We start from the raw sequence: 19,793 nt of genomic DNA, 5'->3' as shown, positions 1-19,793 counted from the left end.
GTTCTTTATTTTGGATGCTAATGTCTGTAACATGAATAGCTTGCAAAGAATTTTGATGATCTATAATAATGCAATTGAAGTATTCAAAAGAAATTGACCTTTGGAATTTTAATCACAATACCTATCACAAAGATAAAATAAATGAACTATTTCAGTGTTGCAATAGTATAAATGGCATATCAAGGTTATATCCTATTGATGATTTTACCATTTTAGCTTTGTGGAATTAGAATTTATTTAAGAGAATGAAATTACTTAATAAAAAATAACCTAGTGCATTTGTTACTCTTCTATTGCTGTGATAAAACATCATAGTCAAGGAAACTTTAAGAACAAAGAGTGCTAACAGTTCCAGTTGAGAATGAGTCCATTGTGGTGGGAAACCTACAAACAAGAGGCAGGAGCAGGAAGTTGAGAGTTCACATCCTCATTTGCAAGCTGTAATCAGAGCAACTTGGACATAAATACACAAAATCTGTCCTTAGTGACGTACTTCGTTCAGCAAGGTCACACCTCCCAACTCTCTTAAACAGCACCACCAACTGATCAATGTTCAAAACCCAAGCCAATGGGGAACATTTTCATTTAGGGCCTGATTCCAATCCCTGACCACCATGGGTTCATGGTCATACCATTACTCAACTGCATTTAGTTCAAAGGTTCTTCAGAGATTCAAGGCAATGTCTTAAGTATAATTCTCCCATTAAATTAAAAGCATATTCCATAGTTCAAATGTATGATGATACAGAATGGAATAATGGGGACATAGTCAGAAAATACTGAGTAAAAGCAATGTCAAAACCTAGCAAATCTGTTGCTTTATGTCTGGGGTCAAACGGTTTGGATGGTTCTGCCCCTCTGGCTTTGCTGTCTACAGCATTCATCTCTCTTGGGATAGTTGCACTTGTTTGCAGTTATCTTTGGCAGACCGGCCATGGCTCTGCAAGTCTTCAACATTTTTGGGTCCTTCCTGCAACTCAGGCTTTAGCTCCACAGCCTCACACAATGGGTTCTCAAAGTATACAGCTCTCTAAAGACCTTCATGAAGGGATTCCCCTGTCACATGCTCCCTAGCTTTCATGGTTCTCTGAAACCACAGAGGAAGAATCCATGACTTTGGATTTCCACAGAGGAAAAATCCTTTATGTCTCTAAAACCAAAGCCATGTGGACAACACTGCCATGTTAGGCTGCCAACATGGGATGGACCACAGCCCCTGAATCATGTTAGCAGCAGCACTTTCAATTCAGTTGCTTTCAAAAATGCCTCAGGTTTCCTTACACTGTTGGAAGCTTAGTTGTGTGAGGTCTTTCTCTGAAGGCACCCTCCCCTTTATCCCAGTGCAGCACTGGAACCCTCTCATGCCTTGGTGCTAACATGAAGCTTCCTGCTGTATTTTCTTCTTCCCCACATGTGCTTGCTTCATTGTAGACCTGAATAAAAATTATCAGTAAGTCATGGCAGGGATTCAGTGTTACACTGTCTTGAAATCCCCTATGGCTAAAGGCTCGCCTATTACTTTTTAATTTAGCCTCAGTTAAATTCCTAGGCCATGGGCAGAAGATAGCAAGACTCTGCCAAAATAGCACACAAATGGCCTACAGCCCAGTTGTTGTTAAAATAAGTCTTTGCATTCTCTTAAAACTCTTGCAAGAGGCCCCTATGATTTGCCTTGCCCTCAGCACTGTCTTCCAGGCTTCTGTTGGAATAATGCTTTAATTGCTGCATTCAACATGTAACCCACTTTTCTACGCCTTAGTCCCAACGTCGTCGTTGTCTTCTTCTTCTTCTTCTTCTTCTTCTTCTTCTTCTTCTTCTTCTTCTTCTTCTTCTTCTTCTTCTTCTTCTTCTTCTTCTTCTTCTTTTTCTTCTTCTTCTTTCTCCTCCTCCTCCTCCTCCTCCTCCTCCTCCTCCTCCTCCTCCTCCTCCTCCTCCACCACCACCATCACCACCACCCATGGCTAGTATGGTTCTTCATAGCAACAGCCAACTCTCTGGTACCAACTTCTATAATAGATACCTTACTATTGCTGCAATAAAACTCAATAACCAAGGTGTATTGTAGATATTTAGATGGGAAATAGTCCATCATAATGCACAATAGCAAGCAGAAGTAGTTGGAGTAGGCCCTGAGTCAAAGAGAGTGAACTGAATGTAAAGTGAGACTGTGAGTTCCCAGCCTTTAGTAATAATGCTTCTTCCAACAAGGCTGCATCTCTCAAAACTCCCAAAATTGCACCACAACTGGGGACCAAGTTTTTCAATATCCAAGCCCACGAGAGACATTCTCATTCAAATCACTACAGTGTGGCAATCCAAGTGATATCTTTTTTTCTTGTACTCATACCTGCATTTTAGGAAGCATCCCAGTTATCTGGACTCCCTGAATATGTGAAAATAGTAGAAGTTGGACCTAGGGATGGATTGCAGAATGAAAAGGTAGGTTTATACTGCCTTATCATTTGAATGGCACATAAGTTTTATATATTAAGCAATATTCATCGTAATTACTGTTTGGTATTTTAAATCATAATGTATTTGCAAAGTAATATTTTATGCTTCAGTAATTTTTATACAATTCATTTAAATAATATGTTTTATAATTTTTTTAGGTTATAGTTCCTACAGATATAAAAATTGAATTCATCAATCAACTTTCCCAAACTGGCTTGTCTGTAATAGAAGTAACAAGCTTTGTGTCTTCAAGATGGGTACCACAGGTATTTAAATCTATAATTATAAATTTTAACATTTTTAAGTTTAGTGAACTCTGTGAATTTATATGTATATATTTTTTCCATGTATTATAAACTATTTGTTCATATTCTGATTAGATTTGGAAAACCTTTGATATATGAGTTAAAGTAACCTAACCCAGTTTCATAGCACTCTGACCCCAAGTCTCTGCCCTGTCCTCTATTTCATTGATTACTTCTGATGCCATCCATCCCTATATTCCCATGATTCTCTGCTCTCTTTAGTCAGCTGATTTCATATTAATTATTCTTTTTCTTCTGTTTTCATGCCTGCTGAAGTTCGATTCCCTCGACATCTGCTTTTGTTGATCTTTCCTGCCCAAACTCTCCCTCTTTACTGTGCCTTTCATACCAACAGTTGCTCCATTGAGGAAGAAAAGGCTTGCTTTGCTGATAAACTTCAATGGACTTGACACTGACAACTCTACGTCAGATTCAAATCTAGCCTCACTACCACCACACACTACTCTATGCCGAGAGCTCATTTGTTCCCCTCAGAATCTGGCTTGATTCTTCAAAGGGTTACTTTTTATACCTAAGCAGTTGTTGTCTTGGTTAGTTATGGCTACAGTAATAGAAGACCAAGCTGGTTCAAATATCGGAGATCTATCTACTGGTTCTAGAGTCTGGAAAATCTGAAATCAGAATGCTGACAGATCTGTGGTCTGTGAAGTCTTGACTTCTAGTGTCACATCTCTGTCTTTAGACTATCTTCAAATGACAGAAGAATAAGGGTGAAAACCATTTCCTGTCTCCTCTTATAAGCTCATTAACCCATTTCTTGGGTCTTTCATGATGATGTAGGTACTGTTTAGAGAACACTATTCCAACCTTAGTACTGATACAAGAAAATTTATAGGGAGGTTACTTAATATACAGTCCATAGAGGGGGGAAAGCTCATTAAAATGTCTCTGGGGCTCATAAGATGGCTAGTGGGTAAGGGAACTTGGCACCAAGCCTGACAACCTGAGTTCAATCACCAGAATCCACGTAGTGAAGGAGAGAACTAACTGCACATGATAGCAGACCCATACCTACACACACGTACACACCCATGAACACCCCACCCCCACACCTCCCACACAAAACAAACACACACACACAAATAAATGTTTAAGAGGTTAATATCCTTGATATTCTATACTTGTTTCCCCCTTTCATTTCCACAGATGCATTACCAACCCACAAACCCACAAGATAGTACAGTTTATTACATGGGATACGTAAACATTGTTTCTTCTCCTTATATATCTTACTTATAGTGACTAAAATAGATTTCTAGGGATATCAACTCTGAGAAATGCATTTTAACTCTTTAAAATTTTCCTTTTCACTAAAAAGCCTGGAAAACCCACACTCAAGTCTTTGTATATGTGACTCCAGTTTTCCTAGTCACCCTGAGCTCTATTAGTACAATTAATTCACTTTGCTGAAACTTCTGCTAACCTGAACCTATTCTTGTTCCTATTTTCCTGGCATTTAGACATGGGCACCATCATACAAGGCACTTGACATACCCATTTGCTTAGTTACCTCTCAGTGTCAGTGTTTTCTGGCAGTTCTAACAGTATGATGAGAAATGGCAAAAACTTTTGAGTGCTTTCGGCTGGGATGCATTTGATGTAACAGAAAACACCATGTGCTTAGTAATCACAGACTCTGAGTTACTTGAATTTCTTGTCAGATAGTGATTTTTCTTCAAGTCACTGTTGGTACCTATAATAATCGCAAACCTCTTTATATATTTATAATTCGTCTCTGATCATTGGCTATTTGTGCCAGAAGTGTTATGAAGATAATGTCTCTTTGGTTCATTGTCCTCAGTGCCTGGGCCATAGCAAGCAAAATCGCCGTGAAAAATGGCAACATATTATTTTCAATTATCTTGCCTAGGTAAGCAACCCTACCTTTTATCTGTATATTTGTTATCATATAATTAAGTATGCAGATATCTTCCTTAGGAAAGCACATTACTTGATATAAATATATTTTCCTGATTATTTTGTGAAAGTATAGTATTTCACCAGCTGCCATTGATTTTAAGGAACTGCAGGAAATTTTCATCATTTTTTTTATTCGATATATTTTTTATTTACATTTCAAATGATTTCCCCTTTCCTAGCCCCCCCACTCCCAGAAAGTCCCGTAAGCCCCCTAATTTTCATCATTTTTAAGAGTTGGAGAAGTTGCTCTGTTTACAGATGATTTCATGCTCTTTTACATATTCAATTACATCTGGGAAGAGATAGGACACACTGGCTTATTTATAATATTAGGAGAGTGTGGTGGTTATTATGATTCTGGGGGTTTGCTATACCTTTTTGTTGCCTTTAAATATCTATTAGGGGTTTCTATACTACTTCAGACCATTTGGTTCCCAAATAAAAGACACAGTGACCATTAGATTTGTTATACACTTTAAAGCACCACAGCTCGGCAGATACCAACCCTTTACGCTATCTTGTCTGCCTCCCCTGCCAAAATCTCCATAAATATGGGCATCTGCTTCATTTGTACTGCTCCTGCTTCATCAGGTCAGCCCTCATGGTCACATGCTTATGGTGCATGTTACCCCATAGCAACTTCCTTCTTCCTCCTCTTTTCTTTCCTCATGGTTTTTACCTGATACCCCAAGGCCAGGATTCACAGTTTCTCCTACTTCTCTTCTGCCCAGCCCAGGGTGTAGGCATCTGTGGTAGTTTGGATATGCTTGGCTCTTAAGGAGTGGTACTGTTATGAGGTGTGGCCTTATTGCAGGAAGTGTATCACTGTGGGCATGCGCTTTGGAGTTCTCCTCCTGTGCTCAGGCTCTACCCATTGTGAAAGAGCTTCATCCTAGCTGCCCGAGGATGCCAGTTTCTTCTGGTTGCCTTTGATGCATCAAGATGCAGAACTCTCAGTGTCTCCTACAGCATTATTTCTGCTCAGATGCTGCCATTTTTCCTGCTATGATGATAATGTACAAAAACCTCTGAAACCATTGGCCAGCCCCAATTAATGTTTGTGTTTATAAGTGTTGCCTTGGTCATGGTGTCTTTTCATAGCAAAACCCTAACTGAAGCAGCATCTTTATTAACCAATCAGGGATAACTTGACAAGGTTTACACAACAAAAGCTCATGTGCATGAGAATTTGCTCTTTCTGAGGCAAGCAGGTCTTGGGATACAATATTCAGCATTTGAATATATAGCAGTACCAGACCAACCCCAACTAAAGAGTGCATAGGTCTTGTTAATATTAGTAATAAATTATATCCGAATTTTCATTTCAGATACTAAATCTTGATATTATCAAAATTCAATAATTTTCCAGTGATTTAAAAAAGTTGCCTGCAAAATATTCTTCTCCTAATAAGATGATGCCCATGAATTCATGGTACTACTATTACATACTAATAAAAATTGATTTATACGCTATCCTTCAGACCCACATATGATGCTCTCAGAGACATCTGAAAGAATGAGAAGAGAGCAATCTCTAAAAGGCGACACTTACTCTCTTGTAGCTAATGACAAGAAAATGTGACGAAAAAATGAAGAGACGTCTCCCTATAAGAAGGAACTGGATCACACCCTCTGGCCTTGCTTAAATAAATACACGTGATGAGAATATAAAATGACAGAATTTATTCTGCATATGGTCCCAAGTTGAATCTAGGGTTAGCCTACTGAAAATTAATGAGCCCACTTTAAACCCAAAGTAATATTAAATAAGTTGATTGAACTGCTTCACATAGCTCCTGAGGACATCTGTGATGAGGACAGATGGTTCCTGCCCTATCCACAGTGTGCCATGCCTTTGAGTAAGTGATTTAACCTCTCTGGACCGTAGAAAGCCTAGCATACATGCCTGCAGTACAGGATGTTGTGGGTAGCCACAAAGGGTCAGTCACATCAATGGCCCCTGTGTGTGCATGATCACAGGGCTTACCTCCTGACTAGTGTTCAATAATGTTTGCCATCATGACTTTTATTAGAGTGAGCTTGTTTTAAACCTCATCTGGTTACATGTATCTAAAGAAGAAAGTGATTTAAATAAATCACATAGCCACAAAGGAGCAGTGTGTCTGAATCAAAGACAAATATTACAAACTTCATCTTTCAAAGTCACAGCAGACTTGCTTTCCCTTATACTGAACATGGAGTGTTTTTCCTAAGGCAGATGTATGTATGTACATACATACACACACATTACTGTGGCCTTCTTTGCATGGATGCTTTAGATTTCACTATACTTACATTTGAAAAGGTTCTCTAAATTATTTCATTCTCATTCTAGAAGAACATCGTGTAGTATGGACCTTTAAAATACTGTCTGAGATTAGCATTCCATAATCTTGGTATAGCAACTGCTTATGTATGATCTGAAGTGATTTCTGCTTTCAAAGACAATGTATAAGATTTTGTTGACTTTCTGTAAGTCCTGTGTTTCTCTGGAGCTGATTCTGCATCATTTGCAGGTCATGGGAATAGTCCTCCAGTTAATGTTTAGATTGCTGCTTCTTCACTTATTTCTTTTTTTAGCATTTTAAAGCTTTTTTACAGTTTCCCTCCCACTGTTTTGTTTGGCAGGAGCTGTCTAGCTCAAATAGTTTAAAGAAAAGGTCCGCAGTAGCAGGGTGCCATATAAAACAGGATCCTACATCTATAATTTAAATGATCACAGATGATAAAATGGCTGCCATTAAGAAATACATGTTCTTTATAACTTATCTGGAAAAAGAGCTCCTTAGAGTGACATGCAATATAAGAATATTTGAAATTAGTCCAGGTAGACCCTCATTTAGATGGAACACACAATATCATGAGAAAGAAAACACATTAAAAACACATTTCCTGCACATTTGGAATGTGCCTGTTAATAGTAAGCTATTCAAATTGTTGTGACTATCAAAATTTGTACAGTGAACTAAATTTTTGTGTTAGATATTAACTTACTCTTTTGATTTGTGTTTTTATTCACATGAATGATTAAAATGAATGCATCTTTGTTTGAAAATAAAAGTAAATTAAGCATGTAACACTATATATATATCTCAAATGCAATGGGTCAGTTATATATATTATTTGTCCCAGATGAAGCTTTTACCTATTGTAACACATGCTTAAGAAGTCTTCCCAAAGGGATAGAAGTGAGTTTTCTTTACAAGAGTAGAAAAATATGCATAAAAGATTGAAGAATTCTTTTTTACAAGTTACTCTAACACTTAAAATTAGGGTCGAGGTACATGTTAACCAGGAGCCCTCTGTTGCCTGTCCCATATGTTCATTCTACTGTGAGGACAAATCATTCTCTATTGAAATGGAAGTACATTTACTATACTGACACGCCAGGTTTAAGTTTGCATTTGTGAAATGTAAGAGACCACATCTTTTGCATCTCGTCTGCTTTAGTCATTATGTTCTTTATAAGGAGTGTAGATGGTAAGATGGTAGGTAGATAATATTTTATTTTGTAGAGGGGATGAAGGGGAGAGAGAGAGAGAGAGAGAGAGAGAGAGAGAGAGAGAGAGAGAGAGAGGGAAGGAGGGAGAGGGAGAGGGAGAGAGAGAGAGAGAGAGAGGGAGGGAGGGAGAGGGAGAGGGAGAGGGAGAGAGAGAGAGAGAGAGAGAGAGAGAGAGAGAGAGAGAGAGAGAGAGAGAGAGAGAGAGAAGAAAGAAGAGAAAAGAAGAGGGGGCAGGGTATCTCCAAATTGCTGGCTCATGGATGTAGTTATGTGTCCAGACAACAGAAAGTATCTAAGAATGAATCCAATGAAAGGATGTCCACTCAGCTTATGGTCTACTTCAAATATCCCATGTCATTTCACAAAAGGGATCCTGGCCATATTAACTAAGGCCATATTTCCTATTTTCTGGTGTTACTCTGTTTACCTTATTACCCAGGAGTTGTTGGTATTACCCAGGAATCCCAGGTGCCACTAAAAAGCATAGATTGACAGACTATAGGGAAAGAAACAGTTAACCTAATGTCTTCTCAGGGGACAATATTGCATGAATCACACTTTTTTTTGGTGCTTAGCACTGTGTTGCTAGATGCTGACATGGAAGTTGAAGCCTCATTGTGATCTTTGACTGTCATTATCATAGTCTGGTACCTGCAGGTCCATCATGTATTTTTGTAACAGAGATAGATCTATTTAATGAATTCAAATAACTTTAGTAACCAAGCATTTCAATTACCAAAAATAACTATATTGAAATAGTCTTATTTATTTCCCTTCTAAACTGGCACTCCTGCTATAACACAGTAATCTTCATTTCTAGAAAAAGATTGATATGAAGAGATCAAATGGTATATTTTCTTTAGAATCAGGGTCTAAATGAAGATATCATCTTTATTTATTAATTTACATGAGTGTTTTGGTTTTCATACATGTCAAATACATCCATGTTGTCAATACTTGTCCTCTGGGTAGGTGTGAATCATAATTGATATAATTAAATATTACATGGTTATTGAAATTAAATGGCAGAAATTGTGCTGTGTGAATTCCAGTGAACATAACATGTATTTCCTGGTGTTACAGGAGCAACAGTTGTCCTTCATGAAAACAATTGTGGCCTTTTGTTCTCTCATTCTAACATTTAATGCATAAGCCTGTAGGTTGTTTTTATGGGTCGAATGTGTTTTATTTCACTGAATGTGTAAGCCATGTCATATATTTTATATGTACAAATGTATCTGCATACATGTACTAATACATGTGCAAACCATCATTTATCCCTGACAGCTGAATCAAACAATCGTATTGTGTGCATAAGAAATATTCCATAAGTTTTGTGACTTAAAATAATAATGTTTGATTTTGCTTGTGCCTTTTAAGCATAGACAATTCAGTTAAGACTGGATTAGGCACCCCAGAAACTTATTAGGGACTAGTAGTACAATGGAGTGAATGATGGTTAGAGCAGAACTCAAGGGCACGAGTAGTTTAGGCAGTAGGGACTGGTAGGGACTGGTTGATATAGCTGTCTCCTGAGAGGCCCTGCCACTGCTTGACAACTACAGAGGGTGATGCTCTCAGCCAACCATTGAACTAAGCACAGGGTCCCCAATGGAGGAGCTAGAGAAAGAACCCAAGGAGCTGAAGGGGTTTGCAGCCTCATAGGAGGAACAACAATATGAACCACCCAGTACCCCCAGAGCTCCCAGGGACTAAACCACCAATCAAAGAGTACACATGGAGGGACCCATGGCTCCAGCTGCATGTGTAGCAGAGGATGGCCTTGTTGGACATCAAAGAGAGAAGAGGCCCTTGGTCCTGTGAAGGCTCAGTGCCATAGTGTACAGAATACCAGGACAGGGAGGCAGGAGAGGGTGGGTTAATGAGCAGGAGGATGGCAGGATCTAATAGGGGGGTCTGTGGAGGGGAAAGAAGGAAAGGGGACAACATTTGAAATGTAAATAAAGAAAATATCTAATAAAAAGTATAAAAGAAAATTATAAATACAAACAATATTTACCTAAATATGCAAGTTTTCCTATTGAATGAAAAGATCATATGCATACTATTGTAGCTACTGTGTTATTTAGCATGAATTTCAATTCTATCCCACACTGTTATTTCTGTATCAAAGGGCATTAGCACTTCTTTTTCAAGAGTGATGATATAAATTACTTTGTTCTTCTGTCAGAAGTGGCCAGGGCTATGCAATCTCATGTGTATGTGTATGTGTATGTGTATGTGTGTTTTGAAACTACTGATTAACTTAGACTGTCATACAAGGCAAATAACTGCTTGCAACATATTAAAAAACTTTGAAACTCCCTGGTTTGTCTCAGAAAGATAGGAAGATATGGACAAAAGTTAGACAGAGTTGTGATAGTAGGTACTATTTTCTGCCCTTGAGCTTGATTACAATTAATCTTCAATAAAAATTGAAAAAAAAACCTGTTGGTAACACTTTGTTATATTACATAGCATTAAATAGTAACTTCATGTTTAAAGTGTGCTTTTGCTCCTGTGTCAAAGGGAAAGCAAAGCAGACACTCTATAATGTCACTATTTAGATTTTAAGTGTTTAAGCAGAAGGTATAATCCATTTTAGTTTAGGTACGTCTTCCCTTTCTTCTGAAATGTATTCCATTGAAAAATGTATGTGTTCTGCTTTTCAAAAATATAACTAATTAATTTGATTGGTCACCTTTCCATTAACAAGTTAGATTTGCTTTGTCCTTAAACATATAAAAGCAAAGCAATCAGGATTAAGTGTTATAAATGAAACATTGTATCTCATCCTATATTCAGTTTCATAGAATTGGTTATCTTTATCAAAATTTTGGTGTTTAGCCATGAAGAATAGAAATAAACTTTCTAAAACATTTTAGTTACTATTTTAAAACCCTTCTGTATGTAATTGAAAACATTTTCAAATTCTTTGACAGTTTTATACATGTATTTAAAGAACCTTAATAATTTCACCCTCTGGGTCACTCTCCCAGTACTTGCCTCTCCCAGTGGAACACTTAGACTTCTCAATACATCCCTTTCTGTTTCCATGCAACTGAAGTTATCTTAACATTTGGCCTTCTCCAATTATCTTTTATGTGTTGACATCTTAGAGGTCTGTACATATTATGTAAAAGACAAAAACCAAGTAGAGGTATATTTTGTCTCAGAAATATTTGATTTTTTGACTTTAATTTTTTTCCTTTTGGATGACTCTATTTTGATGACTGGCCTTCATGGGAAAACCTACAGATGTATCACTTAGGTTCAGTGAGCTGTGGGAGACACAAAACGTGGACAAGAGATCTGGCCAAAAGGAACTTGGGCACTTCTAGTTTACTGTAGTAGATTCATAATAATTGAGATGATTGTACTGAAATTTTCTTAGAATAACAGAATGTTCTATAAGAGCTATGGATTTAAGGGTTTTTATTCTTAACACAGAGGATTTTTGGGGGGGGGGGGGGTAATGTTAACAATCTAGTAACTGTCCTAGAGAAACTCAAATCTGATTGAAAAAGACTATAGGTTATAGTTACATGTTATTTGAAAAACAAATATGTTGAAGTGAATTGATGCTAATCATACTCTAGTATATTTATCTTAGATGGATTCAACTTATATTTTATCTGCTTATGTACATGGAAAGAAAGGTATGGGCCAGTAGTCTAAATATAAGTGTATGCATACTCGTGCACGGACGCGCACACACACACACACACACACACACACACACACACACACACACACTCACGCACACATACACACACATACACACACATACACACACATACACACACACACACATACACACATACACACATACACACCTTCTTCATGTCCTCCAGGGTCCCTGTACTTTGGGAATACCACAATGTCTGTTGTTTCTGATGAAGAAGTAGAAAACTCTGAGACCCGGTTTTCACTTATTTCTGTTATGATTTGGCAAGGCGTCTTCATTTCTCTTTGTGCTGGAAGCTTTCCATGTATTCATTCTCCCACTCAATGCTTTTATTTTTTTTTCTGTATTAAAAACTATATAGACCTCTTTGTTAGACTCAAAACTGAATAACAGTATAGGCACCACTCTAATTATGATGTTAAGGTGGATGGAGGTGGGATACAGTAGCTTGGAAAATGAATAACAACACATGAAGGAATTTAAAAATCAGGTGAGCATCTATAAATGAGTTACGATCTGGTAGAATCACCTAACTAGCATATGCTGAGTGGTTTACCATTGGGTGAGTGGATACCCTTGGAAGTTCTGCCTTCATTGTTTTACTAAAACAAAAATCTCCAGCACCCACATTGTATCCAAGCTTCAAGCTTACAACAACAGCCATGGTTTCTATGGTAACAAGACCTTACTTTTGTTGTAACCTTTTTCTCCCTGATAATGTCTGTCTGGTAGCAAGTTATTAACCTAGTAACCCAGACTTACCCTCTCCACTACAGCTCTCCACAATGCTGTAGGTTTAAAACATTAAGAATACAAAACTCTATTAACAAAACATACTGAAAGCAATTTGCTCCACTATTTTAGAAATTGCTCATACTTCCATGAAAGGGAAATTACAACAGTGGCAACATTATTATCATATACAAAATCATAATACATGTGAGACATCACAATTGCACAGGCACAGAAGGGAAATTACACTGTGAGCTTTGAAACTTTTTGCCCCTATTATAGAATGATGTTTGGAACATGATATTTTTAATATCAGAAGAGCAGGCAGGTTGTTACAAAGTCCCTAATAAAAAGTAACTAATGTATAATTGCTATGTTTATCTTCCTGAACTGGGAAATGTTATGGATAAAGAAGACTTTCATTTCTTCCTTCCAAGACGTTAGTGTTACAGTTTTAAACCCACAAATTCATTCCTGTAGGTGATGTTTGTCTTGCAATATAAAAATGAATATTTGTAGACATCATGAATTATGATTAACATCTCTTGTTTTCACAAGGATAGAGGAGGGAAAGTTGTGGTGGAAGATTTTGAGACGTGGACATTCCACCCGACAGAGGGCACTACAAAGGTCCATCACATACAGAGGTAAAGTTGAACAAGGAAGGACAGGAAATTATACACCAGACCAAATTAGTTTTAAGGCTTCTGGACTTAAGTTTTGTGAATATGGTGTCAGACAGTTTTAGCTTTGGCAGCCAAGCAGGGTATTGGGTAGGAAAAAAAAAAGGATGTTCAATTTTCCAGAGATTTCCTGTGTTTATTATTGTAAGGCTGTGATTTATTAAGAGTGTCTTGCTTCTTCAAGCAGACCAAGATTTCCTCTGTGCTACCGAGGTTAAGATAGATGAGGTTTGTGCTAGGCGTCTATGAATGGGACATGGTTATAGGACCCAGCCTATAGTGCTATTCAGAGCTGCCTACAACACTCTCACCCAGGATTGTCAGGAAGCACTCGAGTCTCATTTTTTTCTCATTACCAAGTTTCCAAATGTTAACTTTAAGAGGAATTACTGCTCATATTGAGTTTTGAGTTATAGGGTCTGAAACCACATCATTTATGTTTTTGCACTAATCGATGGCAGGTGTTGAAGAAATTGCATGTTCTCTTATCTGTCCGTCTTTCTCACTGTATCCCTGCATGCAGAAAATAGCACTGGCAGACCTGGCCAGAGGAGACTCTCAACAATAATGTCTAGCACTATTTACTTTTAGTTCGATAAGATTTGAATATTGTTCTGGATTGATAATGAGCAAAAGTTAATGCTGTCAGATGACAGTGGGTAGGGAGAAAGGACAGTGATATGTTCATGGGTATGAGTCTGTTTCCTGGGAAAAAATTAAGATAGTATGTTTAGAGAAATAAGTAGGCATATCTAGAGAAACTATAAACAAAATAAGAATAAAGAACACCAACTGGGAAGGAGCATCCTTCCTGAGTGTATGCAACTGGAGCACCTTCTTTCAATATATATATTGATAGATATATATATACATATGATAGAAGATTCTGTTTAGGTAGGGAAACAGATGTTAGCTTTTAATGATAAAAAATAACTCATTAAGTTACAGAACTGTAAACTTTAAAACTATGACAAGCATCTGTAGGGGGCTTACGGGTCTTTTTGGGAGTGGGGAGGCTAGGAAAGGGGAAATCATTTGAAATGTAAATAAAAAATATATCGAATAAAAAAAATTAAAAAAAAACCGAGATGAATGTCAGAGACCACTTCATAAAACACCTTTCTTCAGTATTTGACTATGCATTAATTATTGTTTTGCATGACAATACTTTTTTTAGTGCCACTATGTTTTCTTAGTGCCATAAGTTGCTATGTAGGTTTTTGGAGAAGAATCGTCAAATCTAGCTCTAGGTGGTGCATGCTACAATACTGAACTGCCTGGATAGATAATGGTACTGGTATCTTTGCCACCATGACATGAATGTTTTGGGGATTATCAATTACTCCTTAGTTGGGTATGAGGCAAAGAATGCTTGTCTCTGCGGGAAAGAATGCATGTACAGAACTGTAGGCCCTGAATGCTACAGTACTGGTCTGCCTGGCAAGATGTGATAATTGATACAATAAGGACATGAATGTTTTGGGGATAAATTATGTTTACAATTTAAAAAATAAATTTATATTTGGTTTAGTATAACTTCATGGTCACTTATTCTCTGTACTTTGGTTGTAGTTTTCTATAATGGTCTGTATCTGATGCAAGAAGACATGTCTTTGATAAGGGGTGACACCGACTCTTATCTGTGGGCCTAAGGATAAATGTTCAGAATGTTGTTAGGGATTACACTGATTTAGAAAAGTGGTATTTGGAGGTACTAGCCCAATATCCATGGCCTCACTAGCCTCATACATATGGCGTTTTGCAGTACCAGGCATGCGCTCACTCTTGTTAAGCTGGCTTTAAGTCAGAAGGCTGCTCATTACTCCCAAAGTATGTGTACCATCATTATACCCTTAGGGATATTATTCCATGTTCATTGCTGTTTGAGTTCATAAGCACCATAGCTGGGTAGGACTTTTGTTTGTTTTTCTCCCTTGAAATCTTCCATGGAGCCTTCTGGCACCATAAAAGCTAATCCTCAGGAAGGATGCTTTCAGATATGATCCCAATTTGAATCCTGACTCTTTGTCCAAAGATTCAGTGTTGTCAGCCATAAGGACTTACCTTCAACCCCTGGGAGGCAACCAGTGGCAATTGGGAGTTTCTTGGATAACTTTGAGCTAAAACTCTGAAGGGAGATTCTCATAGCTTGTTTGAGGTTTTTGCTGTATTGTCCTTGGTTCTTGGGAAGAGCGTTGTCAGATCACATAGGAAAATATTTATCTAAACCATATATGTATATGTATAAATGGACTTATGTGTTTTATACTATATTACATATAGTATATATATTATATGTATTTATGTATAATATCTGTATTGCATTCTATAAAATATATTATACTATAAATATATATGTAATTATATATGTATAAATATGTTTTATATTTATATATAATGTTTTAGGCATCTTTACTATTAATGTAATTTTTAAGGCTATTAAATAGTAGAGATTTAAGTTTTTGAGTAAAATACATCTTTTATGTTAGTCTTAGTAAGTGTTCTTTGTGAGTTCTTGGCCAAGTGTTGTGTCTTTATAGCAGAGACAATTCACAACTTACTGGATTATCAGACTTGCCTGAGAATTGCCTCCCATTTCTATGGGGTGACTTTCATACCTCCCTGGGATTCAGTTGTAATTCTAAATTTATTGCAGTCTTCTCTCTATTTGAATACCCCTCTCTGTGTTTCTATGTTGCCTTCAGATAAATTAATAATTGACTAATATAAACCCAATTCAAAGACATCTCAGAGAGTATGGTCTCTATTTTCTCTAACATTCTAAGCTTGATGTCAAATGACCACTTTAACTGATACCCCACATACGTCCTCTTTATGAACCATATGCATTTTCATTGTTCTTTTTCTCCTATGTAATGAGTTATTTGAGATGCTAGTGGTAGAGATAAATATATGTTGTCTACACTAAGTATGTGCATTGGGAATTTGACCAGGGCATGAAGGGGACATTGTCTTTATTCCATGTTGTCTGGGATCACAACCATATGACTGAACTCTTTTGGCTAGAGTCATCTGAAGGCTACTCTATTGATAGATATAAGGAGCGACCTTAGCTAATTTAGTTTGCTTAGTTTAGTCCCTCTCTTCATCTTCATGTATATTCTACATGAGAAGTGCCTCTTTATGTGACCATTGCATAGGTGATTTTGGGATTCCCATTCCATGTCAGCTCATTTCTTCTCTAAAGGGGAAATGTTCTTTTTTTTTTTTTTTTTTTTTTTACAATCTAGTTTCAGAAACCATGTTAAAAACTTGCCACTATAAAGTATTATTCAGAACATTCACAGCTTCCCCAGCTTCAAGGGAATGAATATAGTCTACATCTTCATCAATAGGGGAGAGAACTTGGAAAAGTATAAGAGATCAGAAATACCCTCATGGCTGATCTTTATAAAAACTATAATACATCACATTCAAGCCCCTAGTAAATAGTCTGTATTCTGTTTAAACTTTTCTGCACTTTCATACTAACATTTTTTCATTCTGAACCCTTACCTGGAGATTTGACTACGAGTGGCCCCATAGGTTTATATATTTGAATGCTTAGAGGGTGGTACTATTTGAAAGGATTGGGAGGTGTGGCTTCGTTGGAAGAAGGGTGTCATTAGGGATGGGTTTTGAGGTTTGTATGTGTGTGCATATATGAGTTATATTTTGTTGATTTGCTTTTATTAATTAAACAATGTGCAGTCATGATAAAAATAAGGTTAGTAGAGGATTAATAATTTCTTCCGTTTACTGACATTTAAGGGCCATAGTTTGGGTTTGGTGTCATTAACACAGCTTTCTCCATGCTTGTCTGGTGTGCTTTCCATTCTTTATGAATTTCTCATCTTTATACACGTTTTATACAATAGTATAAATATATTTTAGTTGCATATGCTTCATTTAGTTCTTAATAGGGACAGTCTATTATGCACATTACAGATATGTATTTCAAAACTTGACAGAACACATAGCCCACTCTCACGCCCACAGAGAAAGTAATAAAGAGGGCTGTCTACATCAAGCATCATATAAGCACCCACACTTTAAAATATGTAATCCTAATTATAATACACATTAATTTTATATGTGATCTTAATATTATTGTGTTAAATTAATTTTTGACTTTGAAGATTTGCAATTTTAATCCAAACTGAAAATACACTTTTGATAGTGTGGTTTAATTTTGTTCCAAGCACTGTTTATTTAGTTGTTCATATATAAGAACAGATGGCAATCATATGATATAACTACATAAAATATTCTAACCATTGCTAACTGAAACTTGTTTGTTATCCCAATAACATTGGGTATTGGTCCCAGACTTGTTAAATGATTTTAATGGTGTCATAGAATTTATATGTTCTTAAATACTATAAAATTTTGTGCACTAAAAAGTTAGGCATAAAGTTTTGTGTGAGAATAAATAAACTGTGTTTTGCCCTTCAAATTTTCCATATTGTCATCAGTGCTTGATGTATGGATTACCAAATGACTGCAAGAAAATGGTGTGAACTCTGTTTTTCTGTACTCATCCACTTAGTCAGACCCTGCTCTGTGAATTAGTAAGGTCATGCCTTGTTGTAATCCATTTATGACAGTAAAAACTACTTTTCCTTATCTACATGTGAACACTCCTTATGTCAGACATTAATCTATAGCATACGCTTTATGTGTAATGATAACTTACACAGAAGGCCAATCATGTATTGGGTGTCTTGCTCATTTCTGTGCTTACATATGATTATTATGTGTTTAAGATGGCTGACCATGCTGAAGTGATGCGAGGTATTCATCGGTATCCAGGAGTTCGCTATCCTGTCCTTATACCTAATCTTCAGGGTTTGCAGCATGCTGTAAGTGTGAACATTTCTCTGTAATCGCCATTATTGTTTTGAAGACCTTTAAATGTTAAAATGTTGCGATATGTAATCCATCAGTCTTCATATGTAATTAATCTACTTATAAACTAATATGGACACATAGAGGTCAAGACCTGCCGGCTTTTTGTTTCTGTGGACTCTTCTCTTAGACTAAACACAACAAAAGGAAAAAGGGGACAGATAGAGTTGATTCAGTTATTATTTTAGAGTTAAAGACAAGTACCATGGCTCTGGTAGTGAGGATACAAAGCTATAGCAGCTCATTAGGGACTGCAATTCCATTTGGAGGCAAAGGCTAGCTGGAACTACAACTTAGATTTGGAGGCAAAATCTAAGGGATGCATTGGGAAGGCATTCTTTGTTGGATTATAGGAAGAAAAGAGAACCAGAAATAGTTTGTTTTTTCTCTTTCAATAATATTTTGGTTTTGAAATAATGTTCTCTATAAAAATGCAGGCTTTCGTGGGGCACACATTTTTTTTCCATGATTATGGTTCAAGTGTTTTGAGGATAACATGATAAAAGAAAGACAGAATTAACTGGATCATCATCCCTGTATTTTATGCATCTCATCATAATCTTAAGAATATTGTAGTTTGTGGACTTATATTGTTACCATAAAATACTTCTCTATTTCAAAACACCATGAGTAGCAAAGTGAGATGAACTTGGCTTTAAATTTTAAGGCTACATGTGAACCTAGGCATGTGTAAGAGTCTTCTGCTATCATTCACAAGACTCTAAAGCTTGTTCGCTTTGGGCTGTAACCTATATCTTTCAGGTTGCTGCTGGAGCCACGGAGATAGCAGTTTTTGGTGCTGCTTCAGAATCTTTCAGCAAGAAAAACATTAACTGCTCCATTGAAGAAAGTATGGGAAGGTTTGAGGAGGTTGTCAGCACTGCAAGACACATGGCCATCCCAGTGCGAGGGTACTCATGAAATCCAACTCCTTTTCCTTTGTATCTATTTTTTGAGTTTACGTATAAGCTACCTTAGTTTTTTTTAACATATATATATCATATGCATGTTATAATCTATATCATAGCTTTTGGACCATATTTGTATATATTAATCACTAATGCAATTATATCTCTTTAATAATTATTACTATATGTGTAACCCATGGAATATGGAACCTGAGTGATACTTGCATATGAATCTGTCATGAACACTCATCTATCCAGATGTAGTTATCTGCTACATAAGACTCACATGTGTCTGTAAACTGGAGCTGCTTCTGTAAATGCAGGTGTATCTGAGATACCCATCTTATTCTCAGTCATTGGCATTTCATAAAGAAACTGTGATGTTTGGAACTACATCACTAGCTTTTTTATTTTATTATTTTTATATTTTTATATATTCTTTTGGATTTTGTTTTTCGAGACAGGGTTTCTCTGTGTGGTCCTGGCTGTCCTGCAACTCACTCTGTAGACCATGCTGGCCTTGAACTCAGAAATCTGCCTATCTCTGCCTCCCAAGTGCTGGGATTACAGGGGTGTGCCACCACATCCGGCTATCACTAGCTTTCATTATAGGGGAATTTTATCCCATTAAGTGAAACAGAGGAGGAAATTTTTCAGAAGATCAAACCAGTT

General features: G+C 36.8%; 1 protein-coding gene across 1 annotated transcript in view; it reads left to right on the top strand.

The window, feature by feature from the left end:
• The window catches only part of Hmgcll1 (3-hydroxymethyl-3-methylglutaryl-CoA lyase like 1), a 118,559-nt gene that overhangs the window by 40,753 nt on the left and 58,013 nt on the right, over positions 1-19,793 (top strand). Inside the window, exons 2-5 of the mRNA XM_052187785.1 lie at positions 2,359-2,439; positions 2,613-2,720; positions 18,072-18,167; positions 18,976-19,124. Coding sequence (XP_052043745.1) covers positions 2,359-2,439; positions 2,613-2,720; positions 18,072-18,167; positions 18,976-19,124 — 434 coding nt within the window. The remainder of the gene's footprint in view (positions 1-2,358; positions 2,440-2,612; positions 2,721-18,071; positions 18,168-18,975; positions 19,125-19,793) is intronic.

Source organism: Apodemus sylvaticus, chromosome 7, assembly GCF_947179515.1.
Source record: "Apodemus sylvaticus chromosome 7, mApoSyl1.1, whole genome shotgun sequence".
NCBI classification, from domain to species: domain Eukaryota; kingdom Metazoa; phylum Chordata; class Mammalia; order Rodentia; family Muridae; genus Apodemus; species Apodemus sylvaticus.
The sequence above is the reverse complement of the archived record's forward strand: the minus strand, read 5'-3'. Positions and strand labels throughout refer to the sequence as shown.